The sequence below is a fragment of the Pungitius pungitius genome, chromosome 16 (assembly GCF_949316345.1).
Source record: "Pungitius pungitius chromosome 16, fPunPun2.1, whole genome shotgun sequence".
NCBI lineage: Eukaryota > Metazoa > Chordata > Actinopteri > Perciformes > Gasterosteidae > Pungitius > Pungitius pungitius.
The window spans coordinates 6,326,903-6,348,355 of NC_084915.1; the positions used below are offsets into that span (position 1 = coordinate 6,326,903).

The 21,453-nt window shown below is 41.5% G+C and overlaps 1 protein-coding gene across 1 annotated transcript; it reads left to right on the plus strand.

Moving 5' to 3' along the window:
* The first annotated feature begins 4,754 nt into the window (after nucleotides 1-4,754).
* slc8a4a (solute carrier family 8 member 4a) lies at nucleotides 4,755-20,643 on the plus strand. The gene is made up of 9 exons (XM_037467452.2): nucleotides 4,755-5,717; nucleotides 6,028-6,103; nucleotides 8,260-9,678; nucleotides 9,789-10,303; nucleotides 15,724-15,830; nucleotides 16,647-16,765; nucleotides 17,166-17,265; nucleotides 18,057-18,329; nucleotides 19,177-20,643. The coding sequence occupies exons 3-9, from the start codon at nucleotides 8,335-8,337 to the stop codon at nucleotides 19,554-19,556; spliced, it is 2,838 nt and encodes a 945-aa protein (XP_037323349.2). The 5' UTR covers nucleotides 4,755-5,717; nucleotides 6,028-6,103; nucleotides 8,260-8,334; the 3' UTR covers nucleotides 19,557-20,643.
* Nucleotides 20,644-21,453: the final 810 nt, after the last annotated feature.

Here is a 21,453-nt window from a genome sequence, read left to right on the forward strand (position 1 = left end):
TGGGCAATGCAGTGTCTATACACAGCAAAATCCTTTTAATTAGTTCATTTTCCGGTGTTAGCCAAAGTGTTGAAGTGCAGAGTTGAAATCACACTGCAAAAAGATTCAGCTCTTACAGAGTTAATTGTACTAAAGAGCTGGAGTCATTATCCAGTGTCAAGATCAGATTTATTTGATATATCCTTTGATAGGATTGAAATGTAACTGTACAGGGTCACAGTTCTTGGTATCAGGCTTAACTGCATGTAATATGGCACATGGATTGGTGATGGTGTGCCTGGAATCACAGGGTTGTTGGATCGATCCCTGACTTACCCATGTTCCATGTCAAAGTGTCCCTGAGCAATACACCGAACCCTGAATTGCTCCCTGGGCTAAAATGTAAACTCCATGTGTTAAAAATGATGCTTTTGATGAAAGCATCAGCTAAATGACTGGCTGCCCCATGTCGGAGTGTTCTTGAGCAAGATACCCAACCCCTAATTGCTCCCCCGTGCTAAATGTAAAAACCTGCTAAAAATGCAATGTAAGTCCCTTTGGATAAAAGCGTCAGCTAAATGACATGTAATTGATGTGGTGAGGACGTACCTCAACCGTACCTCTGCAGAAATGTTGGTTTGCATGCCCAATTTCCTCAGTCTTCTTAGGAAGTACAGCCTCTGCCGGGTCTTTTTAGTGATCTAATGGCGAGATGGAGCGGGGACCCCCTATTCTACGGAGTTTGGTCCGCTGTTAGATCGTGATTATGCTCATGTCTGATTGGCTAGTGCCTGTGCTGTCATATTTGCATGAAAGGTGCTGTGAATGAACCGGTGTCCAGCTTGACAGAGCTCCTGTGGGTGTATGTGTGGATTGAAAGATAACTTAATCTTCTCCATCAATTTATCAGTTTGTATGTTGGATTCATGTTAATGTGTGTTTAAAGACAATTCTGATTCTGAAGATATTTAAATTAGTGGGGAAAAAATTTGCTGAAAAAATAAAAATAAAATTGTCAATCAAAAATCAACCAAAAATATTGCAACCCCCCCTGCAGTACCTCCGCGGACCCCCTGGGGGTCGCAGGCCCCTGTTGAAGACCTCTGCTCTGCAGACTTGGTGATATTGGTGTTATTCTGGGAGGCCACATAGGCGTACGTGAAGAGGGTGTACAGCAGGGGACTCGGTACACACCCCTAGGGGGGGCCTGTGCTCACAGTTCTTGTGTTGGAGGTGAGATTCCCAACTCTGACTAATTGGGGTCTGTCTGAGAGGACTGCAGCAAAGGTGAAGAAATCCTGGCCTTTAGCTCAAAACTCCAAAGAAATGTCTACACTTCCCATAATACAACTCCATTGCACATGTTAAACTTTCCCTGTCCGTTAATTAGCTCACATTTTAAATTCCACACATGTTTTCTATTCTTAGTCCCTTTATCAGCCCCCAATAATTTCAGTGGACTGGAATCAGACAAAGCTCTAATTAAGGCAAAATATCTGAAGAGTGTACACTGGCTGCTTGGTAGAGGTGGACACCCCTCGGTGCATTGCATCACACACTGTGATATAGTGAACAGCGAGATGGTTGGTCACTTATTAGATTTACTGTTGTGCCATTGCTAGCACTAGGCTGCCCACTAGTGGTAATGATTAGTAACTGCATCTCACCCATTTCCACATTCCTGACACACTGTAAAGGCGTGAAATGAATTCTGATTATTGAAACCCCAGATAACTGATGTTAGGGTCACGTATGCTCTAATGTGGGAAGATATATATTTTTTTTATATATTGTTCAGGTAGAGATACACACTTTTAAATTTACTACATTTCAGTCATGGGAATATTTGAAACATACATTTCTCTCCCATTGATAATTTATTCAAAGCAGTTGACAGATATTTTGGGAGGAATTAAATATTAAACTATATGCGCGAAAAAGTGAAATGAAATGTCTGCCACCTTTATGATAGACTCAATGGAAATAACAGAGCTTTTAAGCCAGATGTGCAGGTCTGATTATCATAAGGTCTAACAAAAAGTCTGTTTTTCATCACTGGAAAACTACTGGTTTCACATATTAACATGAAAAACAATCTTCTGTATTGCTTCAAAATGAAATTCCTCCCAATAAATATGTTTACAGTTGGACTTCTGTCCGTTTTTTTTTTACTGTTACTGATTCTACTTCACTGATGACAGAAGCTCTAAAATCAATTCACACACCATGTTCAAATCTGCATATGCAATTCCAAAAACATTTAAATTGGTGTCCAATTATAATTTGTCCACAAGATGGCAACATTCGAGCAGCAGAAGCAGCAACAGATGGTCACATTAGGCGTCTAACTGCAGTAATGATTTGTGATCACACAAGACGCTCGCAAGGCTTCTATTCTCAATTCTTCCGGTGTTTCTGCTTTCCGCGCAATAAGGCTTTGGGGCCTCCGTGCTACTTATTTTGAGATACTGATTTGAGATTACTGATAATTCAGATGACGAACTACAAGGATGTATATTAAGCTTTTAATTACAACCTTTCCCTGACAAGTTTACAACATAAAATGGCTCAAGAAGCTGGGTTGCTTTTGCAAAGATGTTTCCTGCCACGAACCTCTTGGAGTGTCTCCAACGGGGTTATTCTGTATCTGTAAAAGCAATGAAGGAAACTATAGCAACAAGGATACCACATGTTTTTTGTTGACCATGGTGCTAGAAGACAATACTGAATACAAAGAGATGTAGTGTGACAAAACACCAATTCTATTTTTGACACAAAAAAAACTAATACTGACTGCAAAAAAACGCATGGGAGCACTGTTTAAAAGGTCCTCAACAGTCATGGGTACATGGCAGCAGAGTGGTTACCACAGCAACAAAAGCAAACACTTTAAGGTTTTCTTTCATCCAAGTAGAAAAATCGAATGTGTTGTGCTCTGTCAAACCTTTCAGGATCTTATCACCAATCTGATGAATATCCAAAAGGCTAACTTTTTCTAGTCTTCCTCATCCTTCAACACACAAGTTATGAGGAATTTGAGAATAGTATACACTTGTGTCAAAACGTAAATATTACTGAAGAAAAAATGTAAAAGGCTTTATTGTCGTCCAGCCACCTGTTGCCATTATTATTTGTAGATATATCTCTAGCTTCACTCTAAGACTCTGTAATGATTAATTTAACTTCCCATGAATCCTCTTTTCAGCGCCTTACTTATCCAAACGTTCGAAGGTCAAAGTCAGCATCACACCACGAGACTAAGTTGTTTTACAAATGGATTTCACCCACAGAAAGATTAAGGCATCTTCATACATTTTTAAAAAATGTAAAAAGATTGTTTACTCATCAAATTCTGAGAAGTATCAGACTTGGGATAAATGTAAATACTGTGAGGAGAAGTCATAGGTAAATAATTGCAATTGCAAATTGGCATATTTTGCACATTTTGGTTGAAAGAGCAAGCTAAGAAAATGCATCAAAATGATGGTCAATAGCCATAGCACTGTAAAAATTAAAATCTAGAAAGTGTGTGAAAGGTCTTGCAGAAAGTATTCACTGTACTGTTAAATTATAAAAAGACTACATAACACATAACCATCGAACATGGCTATTGTTGGGACTCACAGAGGACGGTAACAGAATATGAGCAGGCAGACGGGTAGACACGCACCATTGGATTGGTTTTCCTTCTTTTTTTTTGGTCAGAGTAAAGTTTTTAAAGAAGATTAACAATCCTACCCCTCCCTTGGCCTTTTCTTTCGTCATCAGTCTAATCTTTTTTATTTCTCCCGTAGGTTTAGCATAATGATCGCTTCAGGTGAGTAGTCCGCAGCCTCCATCCTGTGATTATGGCAGGCAATCATCTACCAATAAAAACTAAATTAATTTTATCCAAATGAAAGCTACATTTTTAGCTTCGCTGGCTGTATAGTTCCAATGAAGACAATTTGCCGTCAGTCAGCGGTTCAACAACTGGGGGATGTTATTGGATACAGACCTTCATAGGACCCAGGGGATTGATGGTAATTATGATCAGAATAAGGTTAAAATTGTCACCTGTCCAATAGTGGAGTTCATGACTGAGCATGTACTTGAGAGAGTGTAAACAAAGCATACGAGCATGCTACATGTAATTTACTAATGCATGCATGCCAGTTGTTGAGGTTTTGCTATATTCAGGGCAATAAATAAATGAACTGTGACAACATTTTTTTTTAATTTTGCCTGTTTACACAACTTCAATTGATTTGGACTGGAACATTCAATATTTTGTTCGACGTTTTAATTCAATGGGTAAAACAAAATACATCACATTAACACTTTAGGAATCACAGAGAGGGTCAGAGGTATTTGGACACTTTTGCCAGGCGGTTTTATGGAAAGGTGAAACGTGTTCATGAACTTGTGACAGCTGTCACCCACACTGATTTGAAACGCTTAACTTATTTCACTGTACAGCCTCAAAATGCCTTCATGAAGACACCCAAAATCTCCGATGGCGTCATTGACGTGTCATAAGAGTTATTTTACCAAACTTTTTACTGACAATATTGAAATCTGTGTCTGTTAAAGCCTCCTTCTTCTTGCCTCCTCTCATCTTCAAAGTCTTTACCAAAGATGACAGATCAAGTTGTTTTACTAGTTTTTATAGTATATGTCAAGATTTCAGGTTAATGTGTTTTTTTTCCTCCCTCATGTCTCTGTCTATCCAGATTACAATAAAAACCACCAACACACAGTCCTACAACCACATCTGGGAATTTTGAGTCCCTGACTCGCATATGAGATCTTCAGCTTTAAGCTCACTGGAGGTTTATATGTGATGGTGACTAATAACGAAGATGAGGGGGGGCTGAATCCTGAATTCATGAGTGAAATGGCCATTCCTCCTGGACTCCCGATGCGCAGTCAGGAGGACCATCCGTGCGTGTAGCGCTGTCTCTGAACGTCTCCTCCCCTGTTTCTGCAGTGCTATATACTGCTCTTCCATCTCGCTCATCGCTTCTTGTCTCATAGCTACCCACCGCGAGAAGAGTAAGACAAGACTACCATTTGCATACCACCACACTGCTCTTTCTTGTCTGCCACCATCCCTCTCCTCGATATCCATCTTGTCCTGATCCGTGTTCCGTGTGCTTTGCCTTCTCTCAGTCCTTCACCATTCATTCACGCCTACTCTCATGTGCGGTCCTCTTTGGCTCTTTGCCTTATCCAGCGCTGGCAGGAAACCCAGGGATTTTTTTTCTTCACTCAGTTAATTTTTTTTTTCTCAAAGCAAAGAACATCCTTAAAAGCCTTTTATTAATTGACAGTTTGGAAGAAATATCTGACTGATTGAGGCGGGACGAGTGAGGGTAGAACCAGTCATTTCATTTATGATGTTACGCATCAACAATCGCACGTAACGTTTGCCTGGACAGGAGAAAGCTGAAAACGTTTTGTGGTTTTTGAAAAATTGACTTAGGTTCGCGGTTGCCGTGCGAGAGCGAGTGGAATTCAACCAAAAACAACTAATCAGGCAGTGTTAAGTTTGCTGAGGTAGGGTACCTGTCAGAAGAAAAAAAAAATCGCGAAGAAGCACCGTGGACAGCAACGCGTCATTTACCAAGACACCAGCGCAACAAGCCAACACCATTACACCAGCGTGCTGAGTGGATGGCACACGGGGTGTCGTGAACTGGTGCAGGGTGCCACGCTGAGACCAGAGACCAGGATCCAGGCAAGATTCGGTGATTTCCGTGAGTATCCTGTGGGACACACGCTGTGCGCACCGAATGGGCCGGTCCATTTGTCCCTCATTTACAGCGCACTGATGGGATTGTGTCCAATGATCGAGTCGTCTCTGAACCCATTTGTAATTTAACATTTTTAATTGTCTGTTACAGTTTGTAATTCTACTCTTGCTTAATCTACTGGCCCACATATCTGGCTTTTAATAAGCTTATTAAAAATATCTCATGTGGAATTCTTTTAGGTTCGTTTATTTTTTGTGGTGATTATAAGACTAAACTACAATTTCTTCATTTAAAATAAGCTGTCTTTCCACAGAGTGATATGAAAGATAAATTAATCTCTTGAGGCCACAACTTCTACACTGCACTGACTCCCTGACAACTGCACCCAGGTGAGTAATGCAGATCTAAGGATCTAAAAAATAGGAGATATATTCCTGCATGAGCGTCGAGGGTTTTCGCTGAGCCCTAAAGCTCACACATAGCTGCATGCAAACGAATGGAATACATGATCTATATGCTTATCTTCATTATCTATCATGATTATCTATCATTTATTGTTTCCTTGTTCAAAACTCAAGGGATTCTTGTCAGTTTTACTTTCTCTTTCTCTATCTTTCTCCTGATTCTTTTGTGATGACTTCCCATTACCAAGATAGCATAAATGGCTTTCATCAGGAGTCTCATTACACATTCAGGCTGTCACCACTTAAGGAAAAAAAAACATCTCTAAAAAAACAGGTGCCGGCCATCGAAGTGTGACTCATTATGTACAAGTGTTTACTTGCCAAACTGAAACCTTTGCTGAGAAAACAGGAACACATTTGAGGGTTTAAATTATCATACATTTAATAGTGTCAGAGGATTTTTTTCAGTTTGGATAATTTGGAAATCTTTAAAGGTTAAATGAGAAACTTAGTGAAATGGAAAGTAGCATCTCGTGGGTATTTCAGTGGCATAAATCTTGCACTGATTAAAACATGACTTGAGAATTGTTGTCTTGTGCTTGTAGATAATCTATTAAATGTTGTTGATGGGACTCAAATTGTCAATGTAAGGTAGAAAACTGTCCTCGTTGCTTGGGCCAATGAATCCTGGATTCTTCATGGAAACAGACAGATCATCTCTCTGTACTGTCTCAGAATCGTTGCCACCAGGTGATTTTCAGTGAGAAATGAGATAAACTCAAAAGATAAAAACATGTAGACACCTTTTGTTGATATCGTACTGCTTTAATTCCAGCCTAACAACCAGTGTTGCAGGTTTGCTTTTACCATAGAAACGTCACCCACTCAAAATTTGTTACGGTTCGTGTGCCAGACAAAAGTAGATTCATATTATATTATAGAAAGGAATTAATGTTGAAAATACACAATATTATACTCTCGCCTCTCTGAAACGTCTTCAATAATTATGACAAAAACAGATTTTCATTCAGATATTTCACATTTTTCTTTTTTGCGCCTTCTTGTTGCAAGAGACTCTGTCCATGGTTCTGAATTAGCTGATGTTCACTCTATCTGATAAGCAGACGTGTGCTGAGTTGTAAAATGCACAAGCAAGATCTGTTTGTTGTTTATACACAAGGCAAAAATTGTCAACTTAATTTCTATATCTACATTTGTTTGACACCAAAATGTTTTCCTTGATGGAAAAATGTGTACTCCACTTCAGAGAGGAAAATGCTGCTACTCTCTCCTGCATGTCATTGAAAGCATGTGCTGTACATAAAGCATTGTCAAATCTGCTGTAGGTAGCAAACCTATTTTTGTGAAAGAGTTGGTCTTGAAATTTTAATTAGGAAGACCCAGATTACATGGCAGGGCCATTTCCCCCTTCTCCTTCTCCCTGTTCACATCAATGCAGATGTTAATCCTCTGGACAGCATTGATGCTGTACTCTCTTAATTGTTCACTCAAGCTGCTGCCAAGAAAACCACAATCTGAAGTTGTTCTCTAACATAGCTTAAATGGCTTGAGTAAAATAAAAAACATTTCATTTATTAACAACATTTATGTCAATAAATTATGAGTAGAGTTGAGAGGCATGCTGTACTTCCATTAGAGATCAGCATGGTTTCTCCTTTATAATCATGTAATATATTTATTGGTAGGTCCGGGATGCTGCCTGAGAACAACTGCTCTTTCTTTGTTATGTTGTCAGTGAAGAATATTTTTAGAATCTCCTCTAACTTGACCATACATAGAGGACTGAGTCACTTTTTCCCTCAGTACTACAGGTGCGGAGGGTAACATTTTCTACTGCTGCTTAGCACCGAATGACCACATTATATGTGTGGGAGTTTGACAGGATAGTTCAATACCAATGACTCAATGATTAGTAGGTGCCAATATTTCTGGCTTCCAAACTCGAACGAACAAAACTGTTGGATCCCACACCATTTGTATAAAAAAGCGTATGACTTTGAGTACTTCTGTGATGCTATATGCTGGTAGAAGTTAAAGAAAGAATAGAACCCTGAACCCCGAGCATCTGAGCCTGGGAATGTGATCACACACGCAAATCTTCTTATTCTTTTGTCTTTCAGTCATTTGGATAGAGCTTCAAATGTGACGTGGATTGAACTTTGGTATCAGAAGACCCCGAGCTCTGTCCCGCTGCAATGTCTCTACACAAGAGCATCCTGAATCTCACCCCACCCTTCACGCCGTGTATGTTCATCTCCTTTCTGCTGGTTCTGCTCCCGGGAGTCACTCATTTCTCCCAGGGTAGCGCCAGCCATGAAGAGATAGGCAGCACACCAGGCAACTGCTCCAGTACTGATAACTGCTCCGAGGGAGTGGTGCTGCCCATGTGGAACCCGCAAAACCCTGCGGTGGGTGACAAGGTGGCCCGCGCCATTGTTTACTTTGCAGCCCTCATATACATGTTCCTGGGCATGTCCATTATTGCAGACCGCTTCATGTCTTCGATTGAAGTAATCACCTCTCAGGAAAAGGAGATCACAATCAAGAAGCCCAACGGTGAGACCACGACAACAACCGTACGCATCTGGAATGAGACCGTGTCCAACCTGACTCTCATGGCGCTGGGCTCATCTGCACCAGAGATCTTGCTCTCCGTCATTGAAGTGGTCGGCCATAACTTTGAGGCTGGATCGCTGGGTCCCAGCACGATTGTGGGGAGTGCCGCATTCAACATGTTCATCATCATCGCTATCTGTGTTTATGTGGTGCCAGAAAATGAAGTTCGCAAGGTAAAGCACCTGCGGGTGTTTTTTGTCACTGCTGCCTGGAGCATATTCGCCTACATCTGGCTGTATCTCATTCTATCCGTGGTCTCCCCCGGAGAGGTGGAGGTTTGGGAGGCCGTCCTCACCTTCCTCTTTTTCCCTCTTTGTGTGCTGCAAGCCTGGATCGCAGACCGACGCCTTCTCTTCTACAAGTATGTCAATAAGCGGTATCGTGCCGACAAGGCCCGTGGCATTATCATTGAGTCCGAGGGAGATGCCATGTTCACTAAAATGGACTTGGAGATGGACGGCCAGGATGTGAACTCCCACACTCACCCCAGAGAGGCTCTGGATGGAATGCTGGAGGGGGTGGAGGAAGGCGGAGGGATGAGTGCGGAGCAAATTCAAGAGGAAGAGGCCCGGCGGGACATGGCTCGCACCCTAAAGGACTTGAAACAAAGGCACCCGGAGAAGGACATGGAGCAACTGATCGAGATGGCTAACTACCAAGTGCTGGTCCAACAACAGAAGAGCCGGGCCTTCTACCGCATTCAAGCCACGCGCATGATGATCGGAGCTGGGAACATATTGAAAAAGCACGCCGCTGACCAAGCCAGGAAAGTGGTGAGCTGCCATGAGGCTACTGGCCAAGAGGAAGACCCCAACACCATCTACCTGCAGTTTGAAACCTCTCACTACCAGTGCTTTGAGAACTGTGGCTCACTGAAGCTGTCAGTGACCCGGCACGGAGGAGAAAGTGGTTGCACTGTGAAGGTAATAAGAAGTACTGGTTGTAAAAGATCATGGTCAATTTGTGTAAAATGTAATTGCTTGAGGCAGATGAATTAGCAATAATTGAACAATTGTCTTTCTTTGCCACGCAGGTGGATTACCGTACAGAGGATGCGACGGCCAATGCTGGCTCAGACTACGAGTTCGCTGAGGGCACTTTGGTCTTCAAGCCTGGTGAGACAACCAAAGAGTTCACCGTTGGCGTTATTGATGATGATATTTTTGAAGAGGACGAGCACTTCTACGTGCGTCTGAGTAATCCCCGTATCGCACACCGGGCCGAGGTCTCCGTCCTGGAGCCGAGCTCCATCACCTCCAGCAACAGCACGCCGGGCGTCTCCCATGTTCCTCCCAAGGCAGCACTGGGCAGTGCTCACACGGCCACGGTTACCATCTATGATGACGACCACGCCGGTATATTCACATTCGAGAGTAACTCCATGAGGGTCAGTGAGAGCATTGGCAGCATGCAGGTGAAGGTCCACCGGACGTCCGGGGCGAGGGGGAAGGTGGCGGTGCCCTACCACACCGCCGAGGGCACCGCCAAGGCCGGGGAAGACTACGAGGAGGTGTCCGGCAAGTTGGAGTTCCAGAACGATGAGACCATGTGAGTGACCATTGTTCCTTCTCATCACTTCATCAAACATCACAGCCCACACGTTGACCTGTCAATCCAGTGGCCCCCAATCTTTTTTGCTTGACTGACCGGTTCCATGTTAGAAAATATTCCGCGGATGGGTCTTGAAGGTGCGGCGGTTAAACATGACAAAATAATCGTCCGATTGGTTGTTGGGGTCCCCTGTATTAAACTGTCCTTGTGGATTAGTGCAAATTATCTATTTTGGTAAAGGATAAAAGGGCTATTTTTATGAGTCATAGATACGTTTGCTCTGAGAAGTTTAGATCCTTCAGAACAATGACGTGGGAGGTTAAGAGGATAAAATTGTGAGACAGTTAATGAAACAATGGAGAAGATATAGAAGAGAAGAAGAGAGAAGAAGTATAGAAGCAGCTTTCAATGAATGAATTAAAACGTGATTTCTATGCAGTTCATTTTAATGGAGAGAGAGGAAAGAACCACTGCAGAAAACAATGGAAGTAAATGTTAGCAGCAGAGGAGAGAAAAGAAAATCCAGCAGGTGACTGCACAATAGAGAGGGAGATGAGTATTGAGCAGCTACTGAAACAGGTGTTTACAATGAGACCTGTGTGATATTTTTTGACAAAAGGATCCTTGGATGCACCAGCAAAGAAGCATATTAAAAGAGGAGGGAGGAAGAGTACAGGGGGAGGTTAAAGTCTGATGTTTTTCCAGCTTTTCTCTTCAGCGCTGTGTGGAGGGTTTGGCAGCATGACGAGTGCTCTTGCGTTTTTTTATTTTTTATGATGTGACGAGCAGAGGACCTGGCAATCATCCACAGCGGCAATTTTTTGTTTTTGTTAAAAAGAAAATGCCCCGCATTGTATGAAGCTCATCACATCACGATAATGTAGAGCATACCAAAGGGCTAAAAAAGGAAAAAATGATTTGGATGTATCCGTCTGTGTGAGGAGATTTTCAGGTCTTGTGTGTGGGTGTATCGTGTAGGTTGGCTGAATGGGAGGAAAGGCAGGTGAATATACTGTGTCAAAGAGAACGTAGATCTCCCTATTTGTCTTTTTTGCCGCACAGTGCAGTGGAAATTTTATTACATATACATCAGTTTGTTTGTGCACATTTATATGCATATTTAATAGCTTTTCTTGCATTTGTCTGCATGTGTTTTTTAGGGTGTATATCTGTACGCTGAATCCACTTTAGCTTCACATGAAATAAAATGTCGCTCCAAAGGGGAACTAAGAAGAGCTTCTAGAGCATCAAAAATAATTAGGGAGAGTGAAGATGGGTTAGAGGAGTCCCAAAAGTTCTCAACAGAGCGCAGGTGGCAACAGAAACTGTGGTTAATGAGACAGCAGTGCATAGCATGAACATTAGAAGCTGGCAGCTTGTATCAGGATTTAAATGGAGACTGAGCATTAGATGAAATCCTAACCTACTGAGCCGGCACTATGTTCATCAAACTGTATCAAGCTGACAGTGACACAAGCACCTGCACAATTCATATTATCACCGCCTTGCAAGAGAAGAAGGACTATGGAGAGCAGGACAGTTTATTTCGGGCAGATGAAAAAAAATACTTATATACTCAAAAGCATCGAGGTAATGCCAAAGCTTTTCTCAGAAACCAAGTACTTAAAGCCAAATGCAGGGCCACTCTGATCATAGCTAAAAACGTCTTAAGCATATAACTTGAATGAGAATGGCCAGGTCCAGTTGGGTCGATGCACAGCAGCATGCTTATGTTTTTAGCCCACTGTATATTAAATCTAAGGAGGTCAGAGAATTAAAGGCAGTATACATCTCCATTAGCCACAGAGCACAGCATCAGTGAAGAGCCAAATGAGCCTCTGTTGAACTAGTCTACAAGGACCTTAGTCTTGTGCATTATCACTTTTTTTCCCGCTTTATGCTACTCAGATCCTCAAGTTGGACTGAATATTTTATGAGGTTGTTTAATTGGAAGCGTTCTCTCAGTCCTGTTAAAAGATGCAGGTGAAACCGCATCACTGTTAAAGCATGTTGGCTTTTAGTACCAACGCATCTATCAAACATGTCTTTGTGCAAACAAGCTTGCAAATGCTCGTGTTAAATATGTATCTTCCTCTATCTTACTGCTCAGCAGGCTGCCAAAGTTCAGCCTTAAAAAAAAAATTTACCCGAGTGTTTCCCTGGGCGTTCAGGACAAAGAGCTGACACTCTGCAGAAGGCCTCCAGGCAGCTTTGTGTGTGTATGTGTGTTTGTTTGTTACAGTGCCTCTTGCTTTGTGTCTCTTTCTGTACATATACCAGTCCCGGATGATGTTTGTGCATGCAGAGAAAAAAAAAGAGGAAGAAGGCTAGTTTTTAAGCTTTTGGCATGGAACCAGCAGGAATTTAAAAAAAACGGGCGTGCAGTTAAATAATAATTTACCAACTAAATTCTGCACTGCAGTAAATAGATTATGATAGAGACACAAACCTCTGAGCCAAAATAAACAGGCTGAACCGTTTTACATTCTGTGTTTATGGATTAGAGGAAGATCTACAAAGACCCTTTGATGCTTGTGTGTAGCTTCCTCTTGTATCTGTTTCCGTTAGTGCCTCAAAATGTGTGGCACTACACACCAGTTGAAGCTGAGGTGGATAACTGGGGCAGTTATATAAGCTAAGATGAAAGAGCTGTGAGGGGATCACTTCTGAAAAGGAAAATCAATACCCTGATATGTTTTATTTCTCACGCTTAATGTGGTCCGCATCAATATCGTTCTGCATTTCCTGAGAAACAACCAAGGTGGAGCAGCAGAGCCAGCATAGGGTCAGCTCATCGTTTGTAACAACCATATCCAAACAGTGGCGGCGTTGAGCTATCCCGGCTTTATGTCCACCAAGCAAGCAGATGCTTGGAAAACAACACACATGTGGGGGGTTAGGCAACTTCATTCTCCGCTCAAGTGGACATTAATCCGCTCTACCTCTGCAAATAGTTGTTACCTCTGCTACACCAAGGCTGTGAATGTCATACATAGCTGCTTTAATGTTAGGCGTAGTTCAGAGTGTCGCTGCTTGGAGCGACAGGTGGGGGCCGCACACGCTGCGCTACGCTACGCACGGGGCCCGCTTCGATTCCCCAATGACACACGAGGATGATGTGTCGTCACTGCCGAGATGGCGACACCCGCTTTGAGTTTTGCGACGGCTTTCCAGAAACCCGCCACAGAGACAACATCCATAAATCTGTGTCTTATATATATATGTGTATTTCGCACATAACTGGAGAGAAAATGTAATTGTATTTTAACTGCTACACATATGAGAAACACATCTCATTGCTGCATTTGTTTTTGTTTTTAGCTACAATACAGTTTCTTTGGAGCTGATATCTTGCTCAAGGACACTTTGGCCAGCCAGACACATGCCATGATTTTGGTAGTGGCCCATTCACTCATAGGCATTAAAATCCTGTCATGCATTTCTGCATTCACTCATTCTTTTTGTCTGGCTCTCAGGAGGCCTACAACAGCATGCATTACATTACATGTCATTTAGCTGACGCTTTTATCCAAAGCGACTTACAATAAGTGCATTTCATCTATAAAGATACAAGCTCGGAAGTGCATGCAGAGTGCAGAAAGCCGACATACTCTCTCTGAGTCAACGTGGAAGCATAAAATCACTCGCATCTACCTGTAGGCTGTTTGGAGACTCTGTCTTCATACTGTTTATGTCTTTTGGCTGTCAGAGGAAGCGACCTAATGCACAACAAAACATACTCACATTTTGAGATTTAATAGATAGCCTTCTACATTCACATGGGTTGAAACTGACATAAAATTCCAGGGGATGCATACTGAACATCAGTGACAGTGAGTTCCTTTGTCTACCAATGACGTCACTTCCAAAATGTCTGCCGGCTGGCTAACACTTTTGAACTAGCTGAATTAACCAAAGACCAAATTACCAAAGGTCTTTGATAACAAGACGTACATTAAATCTATGCTGTTCAAACCAAACTAATATATTTCTAAAACGTTATGGAAATATTGTTGTGACGGATATCTCACATCAGGTTTTTAAACTATTCACGATTTGCTGGAGGTCATTCAAGGAGACAAAAAATGGTCTTATAATACAAATCCAAAAAAGATGTCTCTGTTTAACCAAACCAGAAAAAGTCATAATTTGTATATGTTTTATGGAAATGCAATTAAAATTCCTTCTTGAGTTTTTATTTAACCAATTTAATTTTACTTGCTAAACGTAATCATAAAAGTATTTTCACATTCATCTTTTTTTTAAATGTGTGAAGTTATGTGTGTAACGTAAGTTATATCTTTTACATCCTCAAACACTCAATAGATAGATACTCAAGTATCCACCTAAAGTCAGATGTGGACTTGAAAAAGATGAAAAAATTTTTGCAGTTTGAATACATTCAATTGCAACTGAGCCACATTTAAATTCATGGCCTTTCCCCTGATGCTTTAGAGTGAACTTATTGTGTCCCTGTACATACCACACTTGAAATAACATCTTGTTCAAAAGATTTACTCTTTTTTTTTTTTCCATTGAAAGGACTGTAGGCTATGCTGCGATTCCCTTTGCTCCCACTGGCATGACTTTCCTTGACATTAGACTGCTGATGACGTATCACTCATGTTTAAAATAAATTTCTTCTTTTCTGCAAGCAAAAAGCTCTACCAGCGTGATGTCGAATTCTGAGTGTACATGAGTAGACAGAAATAGACAGCCACCCACATATCATTAGGGAGATGGAGGGAGAGGGAGAGAAAGACTCACTGTGACAGTGTGGGAGAACGAAGCGGGCTGAGGAAAATATGTCGGCCACAGTTTGACACCACGTCCTCACGTGGTTTTGTAGCACCCACATTTTAGTACCAAAGCTGAATTGGTAAATGTGTGTGTTAAGAAGTTGCCTAAAGCTGCATGGATTCCTACATCGGTGGTGCTTGAATTCCACTGAGAACAAGATCCCTGATTTTCCGATGACTTATATCTTGAAGCGTGTGGGAGGGGTGTGATCTATATGTTTCCCTTGTGCTCTACTGGAATTAATGGTGTAGAAGGAGTCCGCCCTCTTGTGGACTCCTGGAAAGAAAAGAAAAAAAATATGTATATTCTGTATTGTGTTTTACACAGTGTTCTTTGTAACAAATCACTAGCTTCCATCTTGTAATCAAACATCACTATTTCAAATTGTATTGAGTAGGCAGTTTACTTCTTGGGTATATCATTTGAATTTGTATAAAGCATGGGTAAGAACTCCTCTTACTAGATGTGAGGAATACTTTTTTTATTGGATTTCAGTATGAAATGCACGCTGCTGGTTAAAGCTCACTAAATGCTGCAGATATTTCACGATTTACGCTAATTTACAATTCTCTGTTTGGCTGAATCCGTTCCATGTCCCTCGACCCCTCTGTTTTCAGGAAGATGCTGAATGTGAAGGTCATTGATGACGAGGAATACGAGAAAAACAAGACTTTCACAGTTGTGTTGGAGGCGCCCATCCTGCTGGATGTGGGACAGAGACACGGTAAGCCCCTCGTCATTTCATGCCTGGCCTGAATATTATTTCATATCTCCTGTCGTTTATATCACATTTTAATTCTTGGGTGAGAGCAGTTTATATTCATTGATACAAATTGCTCTTGACCTTGGGGCAATGCTAAGCTGTGATCTCCTCTTGGTGCATCTCATGGTCTCCTCCTTGAGGACTCAGGGTTTAATTGTTGTACTTTAAAACAGCTTGTGTTTAAGTAGTTAGATCAAAGTTAGAGCCAAAAGGCAAAAGGATTTATCATAATGTAGACACCTTTTTAAATGCCTTCTATATTTATCATATTTTAAAATATTGTAATGGCCGACTATATTGCAAAAGATAGAAACACAATTTATTTCAGATTGGGTCATTTGCTTATATCAGCACATCTATGAGGAGCATCTGTCCTAAATCTATTCTAGTTTTCTCATTTCATTAAATGTGGGATTTCCATTCTATACTAGAACTACTACCCACCACAATACCCTAAAAAATCGTCCCATCAAAGCAGTTCAAACCTGCTTAGGTCATACAGATCTTCTTGGATGCACATAAATAAAGACCGTTTTAAAATGATCGAAGACGAAAATATAACAGATTAAGATGTTGTATGTATGAAATTACTCTGGTAATATAACCAATGTGTACCATTCCCAGCACAGGTTTTATCCCTGATCCTAATGTTGCATGTGATCCTTAGATCACTTAATTCTCATGCTACAGGTTTGCTTCACGGTATCTCAGGTTGTAGCAAATCCCCCATGTGGGAAGTACTGGCTACTAGCTTACACACCTATCTCTGTGGTGCAGGAGACACCAACGATAACAAGACAGCAGTGGGACCGGAGGACGTGTCAAAGATGGGCTGCCCCAGTCTGGGCGAGCACAGGAAGCTGGAGGTGGTAATCGAGGAGTCCTATGAGTTCAAGGTAACTTAAAATAAATAGGAAATACATTTTTTTTTTTACCTTTGGATGCGCACTCACCAATTAACCAATTGACGTTTATTTATTTCAATACTTTTCACAGGCTTTTTGGGCTTAAGAATATCAATATTTAATTTATTCTTGCAATATGTACTTTGTTCCATCCTCGTACTATCTATCAATATTGAAACAATAATGTTAAATTCATCCTCAGACTCAATCCTGACCTCACTAACTCACTACCCGCCACAGAGGGAAGAGTAACTTGGCTTAATTTAACACATTAGCGTCTCTACTCGCATAAGACGTTACGATTGTATTGATAATGTTTCTGCATGACTATAAAAAGATAGCTACTAACAACCTGTCCCTATGCCGTCTTTGTCCTCGTGGCTGTCGACAGAGCACAGTGGACAAGCTGATTAAGAAGACGAACCTGGCTCTGGTGGTGGGGAGCAGCAGCTGGAGGGAGCAGTTTGTTAGTGCTGTCACTGTCAGTGCAGGTGAGTTTCTCATCTGTCCATCCCTCTGAGAGCGTACCTGTGGTAGCTGGAGTCTGCAGGCTGGATCTGGCCCACCAGCTGCTCTCTGTTGTGCTGTATTTTAGTTTTTTTTTTTTTTTTTTTAGATATGTGTTGAATAAAATGCTAAATGCTCCAGTTGGCAGAATTAGCAGGTCTAATTGGATGGATAATGAATGAAAGAGATTACAAAAACACGGCCTGTTTATATATATTATAGCAATCCTGTACTTGTTTGCTATTCCCTTTTAACCCAGACATTTTATTAAAAATGTATGATCTGGACAATTCCTGGTGTAGCAACAACATAAAATCTAAACTGACCAGCACTGCCTGGATGATTAATGGCTCATTTGGCTTTGTGAACCTTTTAAGTCTCTACAGTAGTGCACAAAACATTTGGGCTAAAAGCTTAACGTGGGAACCAAAGATTTGTGATTCTGTTAATATTCTCTCGCTTTCATTCTTTCTCTCTATTGTTCACTCATATTTTCATGCAGAGAGTAACGTAACAAAGGCGTACAAGGCGTAGGCAGGAGGCATACAAGAGAGAGGTGCACTCCTCTCTCATAGCTATCATATATTTATATTATATATATTTTTTCCTATTGGACTGTAATTGTCTAAGCTTGATTGAAGAATGAAGATTTTATGATTCAATACAAATTCATGAACAGCAATGTCACAGCTGGATCAGATGATACGAAACATCTCATTCTTAGGCTCTTATTATCTATTATGCAGGCCTTAACTCATCTATTTGTCTCTGCAAGGTGACGATGACGAGGAAGAGAGCGGGGAAGAACGTCTGCCGTCCTGCTTTGACTACATTATGCACTTCTTGACCGTTTTCTGGAAAGTCCTCTTTGCTTTTGTCCCACCGACTGAGTACTGGAATGGCTGGGCCTGTTTCATCGTGTCCATTTCCCTCATCGGCGCTCTGACGGCTGTGACCGGGGACTTGGCCTCTCATTTCGGCTGCACCGTCGGCCTCAAAGACTCAGTCACCGCGGTGGTGTTTGTGGCCCTCGGCACCTCTGTTCCAGGTGGGCGACTGTGGTTTCTAACAGCTCTCGCGTAGCCTCATCCTGGCTTTCCTCTCGGGCTGTGTGCGTGCAGTAGAAGACTTGTATAACCTCTGTCTCGCCCTGTGCTGTCAGAGTAATTCTCTCCTGAGCTCTTGTCTGGAACATTACAAGTTGTGAACAAAGACAGAGCCGGTTCTACATGTCAGTCTCTCCGTGCTGCCTTATTGTATCCCCATTGCACTACCGCAGGGAGGCCTAAATCAGAATATTAAAATTAGACGTTGACAGGCCAGTGAGCCCCATAAAGTTTGCAAATTAGTTATCCAGGGAATCCCTCTCCCTAGTAGTCACTATCTAAAAGGCATACATTTCATTTTTACTTCTGCACTTAGTAACAATCATCTTACTGTGTCTTATTATGAAGTTGTACCAAAGTGTTATGCACCACACCTCTCGGCTTAGTTGAAATGATCTGACTCACTTCTGAGTTGTTTAATTTCATGATACTCTAAAGTCCCTGGTAGATGATGGCTAAATGGAGGATCACTATTCTCTAATATCCATTAGCAGCTAGTCTCATCTTTAACCACTTATCCGGGGTCGGGTCGCGGGGTCAACGGCTCCAGCAGGGGACCCTAAACTTCCCTTTGCCGGGACACATTTACCAGGTCTGACTGGGGGACCGCAAGGCGTGCCAAGACCAGGCTGGAGATATAATCTCCAAGTTAGTCCTGGATCTTCCCCGGGGCCTCGTCCCAGCTGGCTGTGCCTGAAAAAACTCCCTGGGGAGGAGTTAATTTCAAAATAAACGACCCGTTCCATTTTTCTTATCAATGCTTAAGTTATTTCTCGTTCTTTTTTACAGATACATTTGCGAGTAAAGTCGCTGCCATACAGGACCAATACGCTGACGCCTCCATCGGCAACGTGACAGGCAGCAATGCAGTGAATGTGTTCCTGGGCATCGGGGTGGCGTGGACCATCGCTGCCGTCTACTGGAAGAGCAAAGGAGAGGTGTTCAAGGTGGACCCGGGCTCCCTGGCCTTTTCCGTCACCGTCTTCACCATCATGGCGCTGGTGTGTGTGATGGTGCTGCTCTACCGCCGCCGTCCCAGCGTGTCAGGCGGAGAGCTTGGGGGCCCACGGACACCCAAGCTCCTCACCTTCTTCATGTTCCTCTCCCTGTGGTTCATCTACATCCTGTTGTCCTCCCTGGAGGCTTACTGCCATTTGCCTGTCTTCTGAAACAGAGGGAAACACACAGACACGGCTCCTCTCCTTGTTTTTAAAGTCTGCTGAATGTGTTTTCTCTCGGTTTTTGTCTACTTTCACAACGGTTTATAACTATTTTTATCATATTCATTATTGATACCGCACAATATTTGATTGACTTTGAATCTTTGGACTTTGGAACTTTGCTACCACCCACTGAAAATCAGCCTCCTCTCAACTTTCCTTCCTTTTCTTTTAACTAGTATGTTTCACTTTACATTTATCTAATCATTGCTAATTTTAAGTGTTAAAGCACAAGTTTGGAGCAGAATATTTCTAATGGTGTTATTAAATGGAAAGTTAGAAAGAGTGCATGGGATGACGTTATTCTGAAATTTACGTAAAATGAAAGCCATTACCGCGGCTCAAGTTACATATGTGTGTGTTGATATTTATTACTCAGTCTATACATGAATTGTTCATTGTATATTGCGTAAAAGATGAGCATTGTGCGTGGGAGTTTTGTGAAAGAGTAAGTGTGTTTGCTTTTGCACGTGATCAGATAAAGAGTTTCTTGGTAATCTATTTTAAAGTACTCTATGTGATATTTTGATATGGCTGTTGATGTGTTGATGTGTTTGTGTACATGTGAATCCCGGCTGTATCATAATCTCTTCACTGCCTGGTCCCCTCTCCCACAAAGCTTATCATTTTGGACATCACCAGGGATAAAAAGGCTTTTTTTAATGGAATAAGTCTTAAAAAGTATAAATTTACAATTTTTTGTGGGCGTGGGTGCGTGCGCGTGTGTGTCTGTGTGTGCGCGTGCACCTGTGCTCCCCAGCACAAATTGGCAAAAGTTTTGGCACTATTGTGTCATGTTTGCAGATATTGTGAGGATGACAACAAAATGACATGATGTCAGTTTGTATTTTTCTTATTTTCAAATCCCTTTAGAAGAAGCACAGCACAGTAAAGGGTCACTTTTCAGATGAGCGTCGGGATGAAAGTAATTATCACCTAATAATTGCGCATTATAATTGTTGTTCCATCATCTGGGTTCAAAATGTGACAAAAGCAAAGACTTGAGTGTGTATTACAGAGGCTGATATTGAAGTTTGTTTTTTTATTTAACCTTGAATATTTAAAGCCATATTTATTGTAACAGTATTACGGTAAAAGTATTTATATGATCAATTTCAGTTTTATTGATATGCATGTTTAATGTTCAAAAAGTGAAAATAAATGTTGTTCATTTGTGATGCTATAAAACTCTGTGATGTCTTACTTTCACATCTCACTCAATGATTGGGTCAAGACTTGGTCTTCATCAAATACCAAAACACATAGTTAAAAAACCTGTTTTGATTTAGAATTGATGAGTCTATTAACTCTTTTATTAAAGTGAGTTATTACAAAACCCGCTAGATTGCTGTCTAAGTGGAGAAGACATTTCTGACAATATAACAGAACACAGTAAATCGTAGTACATACAAACTACAGCTTTATAAATCCACACAGTCAAAATAACAATCTGATGACGAAGAAGCAGCGGTGCACATGGTGATGATTGTTGAGTCTGATCCTCGGCAGCGAACAAATTACAGAAAAAAAATGAAAGAAAAGTTGGATATATGAAACGGTCTGTTGTTCTATTTACAAAATACCATTTTCATTCCTTTAAGACGGACTATTGGAACTATTGGATTATTGTACGTCATCCCTATTTTCCAGCTTCCCTGGTAAACTGCATTGAGTGGGGAATGAGCCACGGACTTAATATGCATGCACACACTGAGCTGGAAGGCTTTTGTACTTTCTGCAGAGAGCATGCTGGGAAATGCTTCAACCCCCTGAGAAGGAGTAAGCAGGTAAAGATAGTGCCTAGCAACAGTGTCTAGGTTATGTGGCACTTTTCTATCCTAAATCT

Coding starts and splice junctions, on each gene's coding strand:
- slc8a4a (XM_037467452.2), top strand. CDS start 8,335: ATGTCTCTACACAAGAGCATCCTGAATCTCACCCCACCCTTCACGCCG. Junction 9,679..9,788: donor AAAGTGGTTGCACTGTGAAG/GTAATAAGAAGT, acceptor TTTGCCACGCAG/GTGGATTACCGTACAGAGGA. Junction 10,304..15,723: donor TTCCAGAACGATGAGACCAT/GTGAGTGACCAT, acceptor CTCTGTTTTCAG/GAAGATGCTGAATGTGAAGG.